The sequence below is a fragment of the Salmo salar genome, chromosome 18 (genome assembly GCF_965601325.2).
Source record: "Salmo salar chromosome 18, fSalSal1, whole genome shotgun sequence".
Classification (NCBI taxonomy): Eukaryota; Metazoa; Chordata; class Actinopteri; order Salmoniformes; family Salmonidae; genus Salmo; species Salmo salar.
Genome location: NC_138308.1, coordinates 5,677,508 through 5,696,824, shown reverse-complemented (window position 1 = coordinate 5,696,824; position 19,317 = coordinate 5,677,508). Strand labels below are relative to the sequence as shown.

The 19,317-nt window shown below is 44.5% G+C and overlaps 1 protein-coding gene across 2 annotated transcripts in view; it reads left to right on the top strand.

Moving 5' to 3' along the window:
* rassf4a (Ras association domain family member 4a) overlaps positions 1–18,419 on the top strand; it is a 98,201-nt gene extending 79,782 nt beyond the window's left edge. The window contains exons 4-11 of one of the 2 annotated variants that reach the window (XM_014153928.3): positions 2,362–2,477; positions 2,560–2,642; positions 6,829–6,992; positions 7,892–7,993; positions 8,092–8,143; positions 8,251–8,372; positions 10,712–10,809; positions 17,880–18,419. In XM_014153928.3, the coding sequence (XP_014009403.1) occupies positions 2,362–2,477; positions 2,560–2,642; positions 6,829–6,992; positions 7,892–7,993; positions 8,092–8,143; positions 8,251–8,372; positions 10,712–10,809; positions 17,880–17,949 (807 nt within the window). In that variant the 3' untranslated portion in view covers positions 17,950–18,419. 2 annotated transcript variants of the gene reach the window in all.
* Positions 18,420–19,317: the final 898 nt, after the last annotated feature.

Here is a 19,317-nt window from a genome sequence, read left to right as displayed (position 1 = left end):
GGAATCGCTTCCTTTTAGGTGGTTGTAGAATTTAACGGCTCTTTTCTGGTATCGGCCTAATTCTGCTGGCGTTTTACGTTGTACTCGGAGGATGTTTTTGCAGATTGAATCTCAATTTGGTGTTTGTCCCATTTTGTGAATTCTTGGTTGGTGAGCAGACCCCAGACCTCACAACCATAAATGGCAATGGGTTCTATAACTGACTCAAGTATTTGTAGCCAGATCCTATTTGGGATGTCGAATTTTATGTTCCTTTTGTTGGCGTAGAAAGCCTTTCTTGCGTTGTCTCTCAGATTGTTCACAGCTTTGTGAAAGTTACCTGTGGTGCTGATGTTTAGTCCGAGGTAAGTATAGTGTGCTCTGGGGCAACAGTGTCTAGATTAAATTTGTTTTAATGGTCCTGGCAACTACCTTTTTTGGAACACGATTATTTTTGTTTTACTGAGATTTACTGTTGGGGCCCTGGTCTGACAGAATCTGTGCAGAAGATCTAGGTGATGCTGTAGACCCTCCTTGGTTGGGGATCATCAGCAAACAGTAGACATTTGACTTCAGTGCTGCAGACTGTTTTAGTGCCCTCACCAATTCATTGATATATACAGTAGATCAGCCTAATCGAGGTTTAGATTACATCTCACATTCCAGTGTTCAAACTTAAGCACAAGGCTGTATGTTGAATTCTCTTATTGTGACTCAGTGCAGCAAATAGCAATGTCCGCTTTAGGGATAATGCCAGGAGTCACTTGTAGATTTGACAGCTCTAACGCAGTTCCACCTCCAACACCACCAAAAGCAAGCGAGCAAGCAATGTCGGCTAAAGCGGACCTGATTGAATAGAGCCCCTAGTCTTTGTTTGTGTGTGTGTTTGTCTATACAGCCATTCCATGGGGTCTCTACCCGCACATTCCCTCTCCCTCCCCAGCCTGCATGCCTGATAGCTGCTCTAGGGCTTGGCCTGTGGGGGTGATGGGGCTGGTGATTCTAGTACGGATGGCGCGGGGCAGCGAAGCTGAGACAGAGTGTTTCATCTGGGACTTGGAGAACAGCCATCCTCTGGAGCCTTACGGGGCCACAGCTAGGGTGAGCCACTGGTCTGGCCAGGGCCTGGATACTGGTTATATACCCCTCCAGGGACTGGGAGCACTGGGATGGAGACTGGGAGAATGACTGGGCTTGGTGGGCCGGGACCTCCAAGGTCTCAGTGATGGTGGGGAGGTGAGGTAGGGACGGAAGCAGCCATCTATGCTTCATATTACAGAGGAGAGACAGTAGAGACAGGAGGGTTAGAGATCTGTGTGTTGTGTTTGTAAGACAATTACTAAATTAGAGGAATGATAGTATCAATGAGTCGCGAGGACTCACGTGTGTCTTTTTCCTTACCATTACCATTCTATATTCCAACATCTACGTATGTTGGAAAACTCACATGGATAGTAGGATCTATGACATTTTCTATGGTGACATCCCACCTTTTATACTACTGTGTCAATATGGTATAAAGGGAATCCCCAAAAATATTTTGTGCACATATAAATTATATTAAAAAAAAAAAGAATAATACTTAATGCCAGAAAAAGCAATTATACTTTAAACCAGCTACATTTTCTGTCTAAACAAAATAACATTTGACCAGTGGTAAAAGTACCATATTGCCACGACTTCCGCCGAAGTCGGCTCCTCTCCTTGTTCGGGCGGCGTTCGGCGGTCGACGTCACCGGTCTTCTAGCCATCGCCGCTCCACTTCTCATTGTTCCATGTGTTTTGTCTTGTTTCCCCGCACACCTGGTTTCCCTAATCACACTACATATATATTCCCTCTGTTCCCCCCATGTCTTTGTGTGGAATTGTTTTGTTACGTGTTCTGTGTGACGTGCCAGGCTGGTTTTTCCCCGGGTACCGTGTTTAACCAAAAGTATGTTTAATTGTTAAACATTTGCATCATTGTGACTGTTGTCGCTCTTTTCACTTTTGCCATTGGCTGGAGGTTTTGTTGACGCAGTTGCGTCCGTCTGTTGTTGCTTCTGCCAAATAAAGTGTGCGCCTGATCACAACTCTCTGCTCTCCTGCACCTGACTTCTATACCAGTAGCGCACAACCTGAAACATATCCTCAAATTTTAGACCTAGCTGAATATTTGAGCAACGATATTGGAGATGAGCTCATCTGTGATGAAGTGCAGTAAAATCTCTGCTTGCTGCACTGACAGTAAAAATCCACTCTGAGACTGACAGACCTGTAGCTGGTCCGAAGAGCCACCGTGTGTGATTGAGTGAGAGTATGAGCAGAGCATGAGGCAGCGCGTTTTATATAGACACACCATGTGTGTGTGTGTGTGTGTGTGTGGTGTGTGTGTGTGTGTAGGAGGAGGAAGCGCTGGTCGTCGAGGGGTTGTTGAATATCTACTGGGGTCTGCGGCGACCAATCAGACTGCAGATGCACGACGACAACGAGAGACTCCACTACGGAGGAGTCAACAGGTACACACCACACACACACACACACAAATGCACTAAGCCTATGTGAGTGCCAATCAGTTATGTCAATAATTTGTGTTTGTAGGAATGAGAGATCCCAGGTTCTTCCAAAGCAGACAGAATCTAACAACAACATACCCGACAGAGCTACTGACCCTGCCTTGACCTGTAAGTACAGACACACGGACAGACATTTACATTTTAGTCATTTAGCAGACGCTCTTATTCAGAGCGACTTACAGTTAGTGCATTCATCTTAAGATACACTATATACAAAAGTATGTGGGCACCGCTTCAAATTAGTGGATTCGGCTATTTCAGCCACACCCGTTGCTGACAGGTGTATAAAATCGAGGACCAAGCTATGCAATCTCCATAGACAGACATTGGCAGTAGAATGGCCTTACTGAAGAGCTCAGTGACTTTCAACGTGGCACAGTCATAGGATGCCACCTTTCCAACAAGTCAGTTCGTGACATATCTTCCCTGCTAGAGCTGCCCCGTTCAACTGTAAGTGCTGTTATTGTGAAGGAGAAACAACGGCTCAGCCACTAAGTGATAGGCCACACAAGCTCGCAGAACAGGACTGCCGAGTGCTGAAGCACGTAGTGCGTAAAAATCATCTGTCCTTGCTTTCATCACTTACTACCGAGTTCCAAACTGCCTCCGGAAGCAATGTCAGCACAAGAACTGTTCGTCGGGAACTTCATGAAAGGGGTTTCCATGGCCGAGCAGCCGCACACAAGTCTAAGATCACCAAGCGCAATGCCAAGAGTCGGCTGGAGTGGTGTAAAGCTCGCCGCCATTGGACTCTGGGGCAGTGGAAACACGTTCTCTGGAGTGATGAATCACTCATCACCATCTGGCAGTCCGACGAATGAATCTGGGTTTGGCGGATGCCAGGAGAACGCTACCTTCCCAAATGCATAGTGCCAACTGTAAAGTTTGGTGAAGGAGGAATAATGGTCTGGGGCTGTTTTTCATTTTTCAGGCTCCAGTGTTCCAGTGAAGGGAAATCTTAATACTACAGCATACAATTACATTCTAGACGCTTCTGTGCTTCCAACTTTGTGGCAACAGTTTGGAGAAGGCCCTTTCCTGTTTCAGCATGACAATGCCCCCGTGCACAAAGTGAGGTCCATACAAAAATGGTTTGTCGAGATCGGTGTGGAAGAACTTGACTGGCCTGCACAGAGCCCTGACCTCAACCCCATCGAACACCTTTGGGATGAATTGGAACACTGACTGCGAGCCAGGCCTAATTGCCCAGCATCAGTTTCCGACCTCACTGATGCTCTTGTGGCTGAATGGAAGCAAGTCCCCGCAGCAATGTTCCAACATCTAGTGGAAAGCCTTCCCAGAAGAGTGGAGGCTGTTATAGCAGCAAAGGAGGACCAACTCCATATTAATGCCCATGATTTTGGAATGAGATGTTCGACTAGTAGGTGTCCACATACTTTTGGTCACATAGTGTAGCTAAGTCAGACAACCACATATCACAGGCATAAGTATGTTTGTCCTCAATAAGTAGTTATCAGCAGTCAGAGCAACAACAAATACAATAAGTCAACAGTGAGTCTTTTTGAGGGGTGGGTGGGGAGGTCAGTGTGTGAAGGGGGTGTGAGGGGGTTGCTGTGGGATTATTTAAGATACTCTTTGAAGAGGTAGGGTTTCAGTTGTTTTCAGAAGATGGGCAGGGACTCTGCTGTCCTAGCTTCAGGGGGAAGCTGGTTCCACCATTGGGGTGCCCGGACAGAAAAGAGCTTGGACTGGGCTGAGCGGGAGCTGACCCCCCGCTGGGTTGGGAGGGCCAAGAGACCAGAGGTGGCAGAACAGAGTGATCGGGTTGGGGTGTAGGTTTTGAGCATAGCCTGATGGTAGGGAGGGACAGCTCCTCTTGCCGCACCATAGGCAAGTACCATGGTCTTGTAGGGGATGCGAGCTTTGACTGGAAGCCATTGGAGTGTGCGGAGGAGCGTGTGACATGGGAAAACTTTGGAAGGTTGAACACCAGGCGGGCTGCAGCATTCTGGATAAATTGCAGGGGTTTGATGGCACAAGCGGGGAGCCCAGCCAATAGTGAGCTGCAGCAGTCCAGACGGGAGATGACAAGTGCCTGGATTAGGACCTACGCCGCTTACTATGTGAGGTAGGGTCGTACTCTGGGCATTAACCTGCAGGAGGGAGTCACTGCTTGATGTTTCCAGAGAACGACAGGGTTTTGTCCAGGGTCACGCCAGGGTTTTGTCCAGGGTCACGCCAAGATTCTTTGCACTCTGGGAGGGGGACACTGTGGTGTTATCAACCGTGATGGAGAGGTCTTTGAGTGGGCAGGCCTTCCCGGGAGGAAGAGCAACTCCATCTGGTCGAGGTTAAGCTTGAGGTGGTGGGCCGACATCCAGACAGTCAACACACACACACACACACACACACGTGTAATCCTGCTCTATCAATCCTGTCACCTGTCGTATTACTCTATAATTAAATCTTCAGTATACCCACCTGCTACAGCACATGTGCAGACAAACACAGAGACACCTGAGCAGGGATTACAGCTTTAGATATGTTGCCATGTGCACTTCCAGCTGGGAGGGGATACCCACTTGAAAAAAATAGCATTGATTAGGAAACTGTTATAAATACATAAATACGTACATATATCATATTTTTTCCACAATAAATATTTGAGCTTTGGATTGTATTCAGACTCCATGACTTTTTCCACATTTGACATTTTCCACGTTACAGCCTTATTCTAAAATTGATTCAATTGTTTTTTTCCCACATCAATCTACACACAATACCCTATAATGACAAATCAAAAACTGCTTTTTAGAATATATCACATTTACTTAAGTATTCAGACTCTTTACTCAGTACTTTGTTGAAGCACCTGTAGCAGCGATTACAGCCTTGAGTCTTCTTGGGTATGAGGCTACAAGCTTGGCACACCTGATTTGGGGAGTTTCTCCCATTCTTCTCTGCAGATCCTCTCAAGATCTGTCAGGTTGGATGGGGAGCGTTGCTGCACAACTATTTTCAGGTCTCTCCAGAGATGTTTGATCGTGTTCAAGTCCGGGCTCTGGCTGGGCCACTCAAGGACATTCAGAGACTTGTCCCGAAGCCACTCCTGCATTGTTTTGGCTGTGTGCTTAGGGTCGTTGTCCTGTTGGAAGGTGAACCTTCACCCCAGTCTGAGGTCATGAGAACTCTGGAGCAGCTTTTCATCAAGGATCTCTCTGTACTTTGCTCTGTTCATCTTTCCCTCGATCCTGACTAGTCTCCCAGTCCTTACCCCTGAAAAATATCCCCAAAGCATGATGCCGCCACCACAATGCTTCACCGTAGGGATGGTGCCAGGTTTTCTCCAGACGTGACACATTCAGGCAAAAGAGTTTAATCTTGGTTTCATCAGACCAGCGAATCTTGTTTCTCATGGTCTGAGAGTCTATAGGTGCCTTTTGGCAAACTCCAAGCGTGCTGGCATGTGCCTTTTACTGAGGAGTGGCTTCCGTCTGGCCACTCTACCATAAAGGCCTGATTGTGGTGTGCGGCACAGATGGTTGTCCTTCTGGAAGTTTCTCCCACCTCCACAGAGGAACTCTGGAGCTCTGTCAGAGTGACCATTGGATTCTTGGTCACCTCCCTGACCAAAGCCCTTCTCCCCCAATTGCTCAGTTTGGCCAGGCGGCCAGCTCTAGGAAGAGTCTTGGTGGTTCCAAACTTCTTCCATTTAAGAGTGACGGAGGCCACTGTGTTCTTGGGGACCTGCAGAAATGTTTTGTTACCCTTCCCCAGATCTGTACTTCAACACAATCCTGTCCCAGAGCTCTACGTACAAGTCCTTCAGCCTCATGGCTTGGGTTTTGCTCTGACATGTGCTGTCAACTGTGGGACCTTATACTGTATAGACAGGTGTGTGCCCTCATCTCAAGGATGATCAATGTAAACAGGATACACCAGAGCTCAATTTTGAGTCTCATAGCAATGGGTCTGAATACTTATGTAAATACGGTATTTCTGTTATTTTTTTAAAATAAATTTGCTAACATTTCTAAAAACCTGTTTTGCTTTGTCATTATGGGGTGTTGTATGTAGATTGCTGAGGAAAAACATTTATTTCATCAATTTTAGAATAAGGCTGTAACATAACAAAATGTGGAAAAAGTCAAGGGGTCTGAATACTTTCCGAAGGTCCTGTACATATCTATAAATACAATAAATGTATTACGGCCTGTACAGACACTGTATAAACATTACTTTTGAGTTGGAGTATGAGGGGGAGGAGGATGATGAAGGTAAGGAGGAGGAGCAGAAGGAAGTGGAAGTTCTAATTCTTTGTTCTCTCCCTCAGGTAGTCTAGAGGAGGACGATGAGGAGGTCCCCCAGCTGCTGCGGACCAGGAGTGATGCCTCCTTCATGGGGGTCACCAGAAGGTCAAAGACACACGGACACTCTGACCTGCAGCACTTACGCTCACACAGATTCTCCATCAATGGACACTTCTATAACCACAAGGTAACACATGCATATGTACACACACATAGCTGTGCTTACTTGTAACGCGTGTCGTGTGTGGAGGACCAAGACGCAACAGGGAAGTGTATACTCATCTTCTTTTTTAATATTGAAGAAGGAGAAACAAATGAAACACGTATACAATTAACGGAAACGACACTAACAGTTCTGTCAGGTGATAAGCACAAAACAGAATACAACTACCCACAATCCACAATACAAACAAACCCCTAATTATAGGACCTTCAATCAGAAGCAACGAGGAGCCGCTGCTTACAATTGAAGGTCAAGAACAAAACTGCATATAGAAACAGAGTGACTAGAATAAACATAGAAAATGCCCTAACATAGAACATATACCAAAACTCTAGACCACTCTAAGCAAACACCCCTTGTCTATACACATAGACTAACAATCCCCGAAACATATAAACAAAATACCCCCTGCCACGTCCTGACCATACTAAACACTAACAAATAACACCTTTACAGGTCAGAACGTGACATTACTGGTGACTCCAAAGTTGTATATGCCCTTTTTCATAAAATATCTGAAAACCTACCTCTTCAAAAAGTATCTTGATTAATCCCACCAACACTCGCACTTGTCTTTTCTTACTAGCACTGACTTGGCTGATATCTGCTTTATTTATGATTTTTTTTTTTACTTACTATGACTGTGATATGTGGAGGTCTCACCTAGTTGCCTTTAAATGAATGCACTAACTGTAAGTTTCTCTGGATAGCAGAGTCTGCTAAATTACTGAAATGTAAATGTAAATTATATTGTTCCTCAAAGATCAGTTTTGGGTGCACTGCCCTTTTCACTGTATATATTTGCTATGTATGTGTGTGTGTTTGTGTGTGCGTGTGTGCGCTCGTGCATGTGTTCTCTCCAGACATCAGTATTTACTCCAGCGTTCGGGTCGGTCACTAACGTCCGAGTCAACAGCTCCATGACAACACTACAGGTCCTCAACCTGCTGCTACAAAAGTTCAGAGTGAGTTATACACACATGTTTTTACACACACTCACACAATACACACACACTAGTTTCTCAGATGTGATTGTCATGTTTCTGACTGTCTGTGTCTCCAGGTTGAGAATAAAGCAGATGAGTTTGTTCTCTACATGGTCCACGAGTCTGGTGGTAAGTGACCACATCTCGTTCCTTTGTGCCGTGTGTGTGTTTATGCGTGGGTATGTATGGAAAAGTATATTTATGTGTATGCGTACGGGTGTGTGTGTGTGTTGCAGAGAGAACCCCATTGAAGGACAGTGAGTATCCTCTGGTGTACCGTGTGCTTCATGGACCCTGTGAGAAGATCTCCAAGATCTTTATTATGGAGACAGATCTAGGGGAGGAGGTCACACATGACGTGAGCCTGCATTCTCTATCTCTTTCTCTCTCTCTCTTTCATACTGTATGTGTATTCTAAGAGGTTGGACCTCCATGTTGTGATGGCCCTCCAAATACTGACCCATAGTAATATCCCAGTGACATAATCAGTGGTATTTGATCTAATGGAATGCTGATGATAGACTTCCCTGTTAGGACTGTATTAACAATTGGGGCAATAGCGGTTTAATTGCAGACTGTTATTGCAGCTGCTATAGTATTGTTGACAGTGAATATATCCTTCTGTTCAGCATAATGTTAGGCTCAAAGGTAAATACTGTTATTGTTGTTTTTCCAATACAGCTGGGTCATCATAGTTATGTGGCTGCATTGTATTTATCTTCAGCTTAATGGGACTCTGGTGCACTGTGTGGACTTGCAAATAAACATGTAGTAGCTCTTTCCTGCAGTTAAATGCCCTTGTGGCCTCATAGGTGGAATGTTATTCATATTTTTCATAATTTGATAATTAATCAACATTATTTCAAAAAACAGAAACTCTGTTGTTATTATTTCAGAAACTCCGGTGTTTCTATGTCAAGCGGTTTTGTTATATTTCAGTCTTCTGTGATGTAAACTCAGCAAAAAAAGAAACATCCACTCACTGTCAACTGCATTTATTTTCAGCAAACTTAACATGTGTAAATATTTGTATGAACATAACAAGATTCATCAACTGAGACATAAACTGAACAAGTTCCACAGACATGTGACAGTAATAAATAAGTAACAGTCAGTATCTGGTGTGGCCACCAGCTGCATTAAGTACTGCAGTGCGTCTCCTCCTCATGGACTGCACCGGATTTGCCAGCTCTTGCTGTGAGATGTTACCCCACTCGTCCACCAAGGCACCTGCAAGTTCCCTGACATTTCTGGGGGGGAATGGCCTTAGCCCTCACCCTCCGATCCAACAGGTCCCAGATGTGCTCAATGAGATTGAGATCCGGGCTCTTCGCCGGCCATGGCAGAACACTGACATTCCTGTCTTGCAGGAAATCACGCACAGAACGAGCAGTATGGCTGGTGGCATCGTCATGCTTGGGGGTCATGTCAGGATGAGCCTGCAGGAAGGGTACAACATGAAGGAGGAGGATGTCTTCCCTGTAACGCACAGCGTTGAGATTGCCTGCAATTACAATAAGCTCAGTCCGATGATGCTGTGACACACTGCCCCAGACCATGACGGACCCTCCACCTCCAATCGATCCCGCTCCAGAGTACAGGCATCGGTGTAACGCTCATTCCTTCGACGATAAACGCGAATCCGATCATCACCCCTGGTGAGACAAAACCGCGACTCGTCAGATAAGAGCACTTTTTGCCAGTTCTGTCTGGTCCAGCGACGGTGGGTTTGTGACCATAGGCGACGTTGTTGCCAGTGATGTCTGGTGAGGACCTGCCTTACAACAAGCCCTCAGTCCAGCCTCTCTCAGCCTATTGCGGACAGTCTAAGCACTGATGGAGGGATTGTGCATTCCTGGTGTAACTTGGGCAGCTGTTGTTGCCATCCTGTATCTGTGATGGTGTGATGTTCGGATGTACCGATCCTGTGCAGGTGTTGTTACATGTGGTCTGCTACTGCCAGGATGATCAGCTGTCCGTCCCGTCTCCCAGTAGCGCTGTCTTAGGCGTCTAACAGTACGGACAATGCAATTTATTTTGGTGTTTTTCAGAGTCAGGACAAAGGCCTCTTTAGTGTCCTAAGTTTTCATAACAATGACCTTAATTGCCTACCGTCTGTAAGCTGTTAGTGTCTTAACGACCGTTCCACAGCTGCATGTTCATTAATTGTTTATGGGTCATTGAACAAGCATGGGAAACAGTGTTTCAACCCTTTACAATGAAAATCTGTGAAGTTATTTGGATTTTTACGAATTATCTTTGAAAGACAGGGTCCTGAAAAAGGGACGTTTCTTATTTTGTTGAGTTTATATTCAGTGTAATTTTGGGATGCGAACTCAAAATGTAATACATTTGAACTCTATATCTGACATGGTAGAGGTGTCGTCCTTTTTTTATCCCATAACTATGTGTGTGAGGTGTATACTTTTGTTTCAAAGTAGATTTGTTTAAGACTACCAAGGAACACTGTGTGACCACTGCAGTAAAACTTTCAAGTGAAACATTTCAGTCACATATTCTTGACAGAACATTTGTACTTTGATAAATGTTTATTTGCAAGTACATAGTGTGCAAGAGTCCAACCATTCTACTCTCGTTTTGGCTTCTTCTACTCGCGTGTAATAAAATGATAGGCCTACTTCATGTTATGAGAAAATATTGCAGGTGTTATATGACAATACTTCTGTTTCTCCTCAGGTGGCGCAGTACATTAATTTTGAGATGCCAGTCCTGGATAGCTTTGTAGAGAAACTGAAAGAGGAAGAGGAGAGAGAGATTTCTAAACTGACCAGAAAGTAAGTATGTCACTCTTTACAACACACAAGTTTACTTAAGGGGTTTGGGTGGTTTTTACATGTTTTACGTGTTTTTAGTGTTCTTGAGCAACATTTCCTCTCGCAAAACAATTCTGAACTGTGCAAAAAGTACTGTACATCACAATTTCTGTTGTAACTTTCATTCAAAGGAAGTAAACATTGCAGAACGTGACGCAATGGCTAGCTGCAGTATTCAGAACTTGCCTTGGATAATGTGCTGTGCCATTGATACAGTTAGTTTGGTGACAGGAAGATGTCTTGTAAGAGTTGAATGTTCATCTTGTCATTATTGTACTGCTGTATATTGTTTCTATGGTCTGTCCATGGTTTGTCTTTTAGTGTGTTATTAGTGTGTTATTTCTGTAAACATTGTGCTGAATAGAATGACTTTTACCCACCAACAAAATGTTATGTCGTACTGAACAACATTACTCTGTGTTAAATCAAATCAAATTTATTTATATAGCCCTTCGTACATCAGTTGATATCTCAAAGTGCTGTACAGAAACCCAGCCTAAAACCCCAAACAGCAAGCAATGCATGTGAAAGAAGCATGGTGGCTAGGAAAAACTCCCTAGGAAAAACTCCCTAGAAAGGCAAAAACCTAGGAAGAAACCTAGAGAGGAACCAGGCTATGAGGGGTGGCCAGTCCTCTTCTGGCTGTGCCGGGTGGATATTATAACAGAACATGGTCAAGATGTTAAAATGTTCATAAATGACCAGCATGGTCAAATAATAATAGTCATAGTAGTTGTCGAGGGTGCAACAAGCACGTCCGGTGAACAGGTCAGGGTTCCATAGCCGAGGGCAGAACAGTTGAAACTGGAGCAGCAGCACGGCCAGGTGGACTGGGGACAGCAAGGAGTCATCATGCCAGGTAGTCCTGAGGCATGGTCCTAGGGCTCAGGTCCTCGGAGAGAAAGACAGAAAGAGAGAAAGAGAGAATCACAGAGAGCATATTTAAATTCACACAGGACACCGGATAAGACAAGAGAAATACTCCAGATGTAACAGACTGACCCTAGCCCCCCGACACATAAACTACTGCAGCATAAATACTGGAGGCTGAGACAGGAGAGATCAGAAGACACTGTGGCCCCATCCGATGATACCCCCGACAGGGCCAAACAGGCAGGATATAACCCCACCCACTTTGCCAAAGCACAGCCCCCACACCACTAGAGGGATGTCTACAACCACCAACTTACCGTCCTAGGACAAGGCCGAGTATAGCCCACAAAGATCTCCGCCATGGCACAACCCAAGGGGGGGGTGTTGACAGGATACCTTAAGGAGGATATAAACTGCAGCACACACGCACGCACGCACACACACAGACACACACATACACCTCTGTGGTTCAGTTGTTAAGGCATGGCACTTGCAATGCAGGGTTGTGGGTTTGTTTCCCGAGGGAGACCAGTATGAAAAATGTCTGCACTCACTACTGTAGGTGGCTTTGGATAAGAGAGTCTGCTAAATGACTAAAATGCTTATGTAATTCTGTCTGTAGCTTCAATCAATCAAATGTATTTATAAAGCCAATCAATACAATTTATTTATAAAGCCTTTTTTACATCAGCAGATGTCACAAAGTGCTTATACAGAAACCCAGCTTAAAACCCCAAAGAGCAAGCTAGGAAAAACTCCCTTGAAAGGTTGGAACAGAGGAAGAAACCTAGAGAGGAACCAGGCTCTGAGGGGTGGCCAGTCCTCTTCTGACTGTGCCGGTGGAGATTATAAGAGTACATAGCCATTAAGGCTAGATCGTTCTTCAAGACACTTCTGCGAGCAGTTCTTTCTAATCGACCTGGCCCGGGTATCCTGGAAGTATACTGACCTCATCCCGTCAGTAGAGGATGCCTGGGTTTTCTTTAAAAGTGCTTTCCTCACCAATTTAAATAAGCATGCCTCTTTCAAAAAAATGTACAACTAAGAACAGATATAGCCCTTGGTTCACTCCAGACTTGAATGCCCTTGACCAGCACAAAAACACCCTGTGCGTACTGCACTAGCATCGAATAGTCCCTGCGATATGCAACTTTTCAGGAAAGTCAGGAACCAATCCACACAGTCAGTTAAGAAAGCAAAGGCTAGCTTTTTTAAACAGAAATTTGCATCCTGCAGCACTAATTCCATTAAAGTTTTGGGGACACTGTAAAGTCCAGCTGCCCACTGCACTGAGACTAGGAAACACTGTCACCACTGATAAATCCACGATATTTCAATAAGCATTTCTCTACGGCTGGCCATGCTTGCCACCTGGCTACCCCAACCCCGGCCAACAGCTCTGCACCCCCCGCAGCAACTGGCCCAAGCCCCTCCGGCTTCTCCTGGATCCCTACAAATCAGCTGGGCAAGACAATCTGGACCCTCTCTTCCTAAAATTATCCGCTGTCATTGTTGCAACCCCTATTACTAGTCTGTTCACCTCTCTTTCGTATCGTCTGAGATTCCTAAAGATTGGAAAGCGGCCGCGGTCATCCCCCTCTTCAAAGGGGGTGACACTCTAGACCCAAACTGTTACAGACCTAGATCCATCCTGCCCTGCCTTTCTAAAGTCTTCGAAAGCCAAGTGAACAAACAGATCACCAACCATTTCGAATCCCACCGTACCTTCTCCGGTATACAATCTGGTTTCCAAGCTGGTCATGGGTGCACCTCAGCCACGCTCAAGGTCCTAAACGATATCATAACCGCCATCGATAAAAGACAGTACTGTGCAGCCGTCTTCATCGAACTGGCCAAGCCTTTAGACTCTGTCAATCACCGTATTCTTATCGGCAGACTCAACAGCCTTGGTTTCTCTAATGACTGCCTCGCCTGGTTCACTAACTACTTCTCAGATAGAGTTCAGTGTGTCAAATCGGAGGGCCTGTTGTCCGGACCTCTGGCAGTCTCTATGGGGGTGCCACAGGGTTCAATTCTCGGGCCGACTCTTTTCTCTGTATATATCAATGATGTCGCTCTTGCTGCTGGTGATTCTATGATCCACCTCTACGCAAACGACACCATTCTGTATACATCTGGACCTTCTTTGGGCACTGTGTTAACAAACCTCCAAACAAGCTTCAACACCACACAACACTCCTTCCGTTGGCCTCCAACTGCTCTTAAATGCAACTAAAACGAAATGCATGCTTTTCAACCGATCACTGCCCGCACCTGCCTGCCCGACTAGCATGACTACTCTGGACGGTTCTGACTAAGAATATGTGGACAACTATAAATACCTAGGTGACTGGCTAGACTATAAACTCTCCTTCCAGTCTCACATTAAGCATCTCCAATCCAAAGTTAAATCTAGAATTGGCTTCCTATTTCGCAACACAGCCTCCTTCACTCATGCTGCCAAACTTACTCTCGTAAAACTGACTATCCTACTGATCCTTGACTTCGGCGATGTCATTTACAAATTAGCCTCCAACACTGTACTCAGCAAATTGGATGCAGTCTATCACAGTGCCAGCCGTTTTGTCACCAAAGCCCCATACACTACCCACCACTGGGACATGTATGCTCTCGTTGGCTGGTCCTCGCTTCATATTCGTCGCCAAACCCATTGGCTCCAGGTCATCTATAAGTCTTTGCTAGGTATAGCTCCACCTTATCTCAGCTCACTGGTCACCATAGCAACACCCACCCATAGCATGCACTCCAGCAGGTATATTTCACTGGTCATCCCCAAAGCCAACACTTCTTTGGCCACCTTTCCTTCCAGTTCTCTGCTGCCAATGACCGGAACAAATTGCAAAAATCACTGAAGTTGGAGACTTATATCTCCCTCACTAACTTTAAGCGTCAGCTGTCAGAGAAGTTTACCAATCGCTGCAGCTGTACACAGCCCATCTGTAAATAGCCCATCCGTAAATAGCCCATCCAACCAACTACCTACCTCATCCCCATATTTGTTTTTGTTTTTCTGTTCTTTTGCATACAAGTATTTCTACTTTCACATCCTCATCTGCACATATATCACTCCAGTAAATTGCTAAATTGTAATTACTATTTATTGCCTTACCTCCTTACTTAATTTGCGCACACTGTATACAGATGTTTCTATTGTGTTATTGACTGTACGTTTGTTTATCCCATGTGTAACTCTGTGTTGTTGTTTTTGTCGCACTGCTTTGATTTATCTTGGCCAGGTCGCAGTTGTAAATGAGAACTTGTTCTCAACCGGCATACCTGGTTAAATAAAGGTGAAATAAAGAAATAAATAAAAAAATGTAATGAAAAGATGTTAAAACATTCATAGATGACGAACATGGTCAACTGATAATCACAGTGGTTGTAGAGGATGCAACAGGTCAGCACCTCAGGAGTAAATGTCAGCTGGCTTTTCATAGCCGAGCATTCAGAGGTTCAGACAGCAGGTGCGGTAAAGAGAGAGAGGGAGCGAGTCAGGCCATCAGACTGCTGAACAGCCATCCTGTAGTTAGTGAGAGTAGTAAGTAGTATGAGACAAAGATAGACTCACTTACACAAAGCACACACAGACACCTTATACACATGCAGTCTCCGTAGACACACACGCATACGCCCATACACAAACACACACAGCCAACGCTGCTGTCACATGTATGAGACTTTATTCTAATATATTTCACTATTGTACATAATTGCATTTTTGTTTGTTTATACACACTGCATATTTATTATTATTATTAAAAACATTTATTGAACCTTTATTTAACTAGGCAAGTCAGTTAAGAACAAATTCTTATTTACAATGGCGGCCTACACCGACCAAATCCAGATGACGCTGGGCCAATTGTATCTGTTGCCCTATGGGACTCCCAATCACGGCCGGCTGTGATACAGCCTGGAATTGAACCAGGGTGTCTGTAGTGACGCCTCGAGCACTGAGATGCAGTGCCTTTGACCGCGGCGCCACTCAGGGGCCGATATTTATATACTGGATTCTTATTTATATACCGGATACTTATTAATATACTGTATTCTTCACATAGCTCATTCTAATATATCTACCACTGTACATAATTGCATTTTTGTTACACTGTTTATACACACCGTGTATTTATATACTGGATTCTTGACATAGCTCACTGTAATATTTATACTGCTGTACATATCAATCTTAGTAGGTATTTTTGGTGTATATTTGCATATATTGCATTTTGGATAACTGGTACAGTGTTGGGTTTTCAACTGGATTTGTCCTGACATTCGTTATTTCTTGATTCTAGTTTTTGATTATTATTTGTGTACTTGTTTGACATTTTTACTGAACTGTAACACAGGAGCTAGTAACACATGCATTTCGCTGCACCCACTATAACATCTGCTAAACTCTGTACACAACCAATAAGCTTTTATTTGTAGATGCCTTTAGGAGAATATACAGTGAGGGAAAAAAGTATTTGATCCCCTGCTGATTTTGTACGTTTGCCCACTGACAAAGAAATGATTGGTCTATAATTTTAATGGTAGGTTTATTTGAACAGTGAGAGACAGAATAACAACAAAATAATACAGAAAAACGCATGTCAAAAATGTTATAAATTGATTTGCATTTTAATGAGGGAAATAAGTATTTGACCCCCTCTCAATCAGAAAGATTTCTGGCTCCCAGGTGTCTTTTATACAGGTAACAAGCTGAGATTAGGAGCACACTCTTAAAGGGAGTGCTCCTAATCTCAGTTTGTTACCTGTATAAAAGACACCTGTCCACAGAAGCAATCAATCAATCAGATTCCAAACTTTCCACCATGGCCAAGACCAAAGAGCTCTCCAAGGATGTCAGGGACAAGATTGTAGACCTACACAAGGCTGGAATGGGCTACAAGACCATCGCCAAGCAGCTTGGTGAGAAGGTGACAACAGTTGGTGCGATTATTCGCAAATGGAAGAAACACAAAAGAACTGTCAATCACCCTCGGCCTGGGGCTCCATGCAAGATCTCACCTCGTGGAGTTGCAATGATCATGAGAACGGTGAGGAATCAGCCCAGAACTACATGGGAGGATCTTGTCAATGATCTCAAGGTAGCTGGGACCATAGTCACCAAGAAAACAATTGGTAACACACTACGCCGTGAAGGACTGAAATCCTGCAGCGCCCGGAAGGTCCCCCTGCTCAAGAAAGCACATATACATGCCCGTCTGGAGTTTGCCAATGAACATCTGAATGATTCAGAGGACAACTGGGTGAAAGTGTTGTGGTCAGATGAGACCAAAATGGAGCTCTTTGGCATCAACTCAACTCGCCATGTTTGGAGGAGGAGGAATGGTGCCTATGACCCCAAGAACACCATCCCCACCGTCAAACATGGAGGTGGAAACATTATGCTTTGGGGTTGTTTTTCTGCTAAGGGTACAGGACAACTTCACCGCATCAAAGGGACGATGGTCGGGGCCATGTGCCATCAAATCTTGGGTGAGAACCTCCTTCCCTCAGCCAGGGCATTGAAAATGGGTCGTGGATGGGTATTCCAGCATGACAATGACCCAAAACACACGGCCAAGGCAACAAAGGAGTGGCTCAAGAAGAAGCACATTAAGTTCCTGGAGTGGCCTAGCCAGTCTCCAGACCTTAATCCCATAGAAAATCTGTGGAGGGAGCTGAAGGTTCGAGTTGCCAAACGTCAGCCTCGAAACCTTAATGACTTGGAGAAGATCTGCAAAGAGGAGTGGGACAAAATCCCTCCTGAGATGTGTGCAAACCTGGTGGCCAACTACAAGAAGCGTCTGAGCTCTGTGATTGCCAACAAGGGTTTTGCCACCAAGTACTAAGTCATATTTTGCAGAGGGGTCAAATACTTATTTCCCTCATTAAAATGCAAATCATTTTATAACATTTTTGACATGCGTTTTTCTGGATTTTTTTGTTGTTATTCTGTCTCTCACTCTCTCAATAAACCTACCATTAAAATTATAGACTGATAATTTCTTTGTCAGTGGGCAAACATACAAAATCAGCGGGGGATCAAATACTTTTTTCCCTCACTGTAAACAGGAAATCAGTTTTTGTCAAAGTGTAATAAGGCCACTACCATTCACCACCATACCGTGTGTGTGTGTCCATAGGTACAGCGCACTGAAGTCCATGATTCTACAGCAGCTGGAGGGCATCACTGACACTACTGACCGAGTCTGAGTGTGTGTGTGAGCGTGCGTGTTCACAGGACCATTACACTGTTACAGTGAGAGGAAGTCAAACGGAGTGTTTGAGCACTGAGACCTTTCTTCATGTACTACTACAGTTGAACCATAGCTTATATAGCTTTTTCTAGTAATGAAAACTACAGACATGTTGAAAGCTTTCTACAGTAGTGAATGTAATTTAAACAGCAATAAGAATGCAATACTGCCATATCTTGCATTAATGTTTGTCACTTCGCAAATGAACTGTATTCATAGAATTTGTAACTTTTCTACTACTGTATTGTCTATGATTGAGTACTTTCCATTGATCTTGTTGTTTACTATCTTTGGTAAAATACTGATTCCTGTGTGTCTTAGAGGTCAAGGTCTTCTAAAACTGAGCATTCCTCGAAAGGCAACATTTCTGTCAAGGCCAGTTTCTAATTTAGCCACTCTGTAACAGATTATAAGAGAGCTACAGGGCGTGCAGGCTTTTTTTCCAGCTCTGCATGTCTAACACACATCTCCAGCACCAGAGTTGGAAACCCTGACCTAAACTTGTGTTCACATAACTGTGCTACAGGTTTCTGCAGGGTTAGCAGACTTGATCAGCCCATACTGTATTTTACCACACAGATAAAACACACACAAACACACCTCATTGTTCTCCCACAGAAAGGGGTAGAGTTGTTTCCAGGGTGACTGAAGCTGAGTTAGTATTGTACTGAGAGTGAGTGACCCTCTCCACCAGCCTGTGTGTGTGTGTGTGTGTGTGTGTGTGTGTGTGTGTGTGTGTGTGTGTGTGGTGTGTGTGTGTGTGTGTGTGTGTGTGTGTGTGTGTGTGTGTGTGTGTGTGTGTGTGTGTGTGTGTGTGTGTGTGTGTGTGTGAGAGAGAGAGAGTTGGTCATGCCAGTCCTTTATTCTGTTACAGTAGTTGAATCAGAACACACCGTTTACAGGATGTATGTCTCTCTCATCAAAGAGGTTAGAGGTTTTGTTCCATTCTGTTCTAATAAATACTGTAACTCTAATAGGACTTGGACTCCTGCCAACCACTGTGTGTGTGTGTGTGTGTGTGTGTGTGTGTGTGTGTGTGTGTGTGTGTGTGTGTGTGTGTGTGTGTGTGTGTGTGTGTGTGTGTGTGTGTGTGTGTGTGTGTGTATGTGTGTGTGTGTGTGTGTGTGTGTGTGTGTGTGTTAGAGTTAAAGTATTGGCTAGCCCATCGGGGTTATACAGCAGGGGAGTGGGGATACTAGATATTACCACAAACACAAAGCATTTCACTGTATGTGAAAAAGACAGGAGAGTTTTAGTTTGCAATTACAGTTTTAAAAATATGACAGTTTGGATTCCCTTTTCAATGGTTCATCACACAATGGAG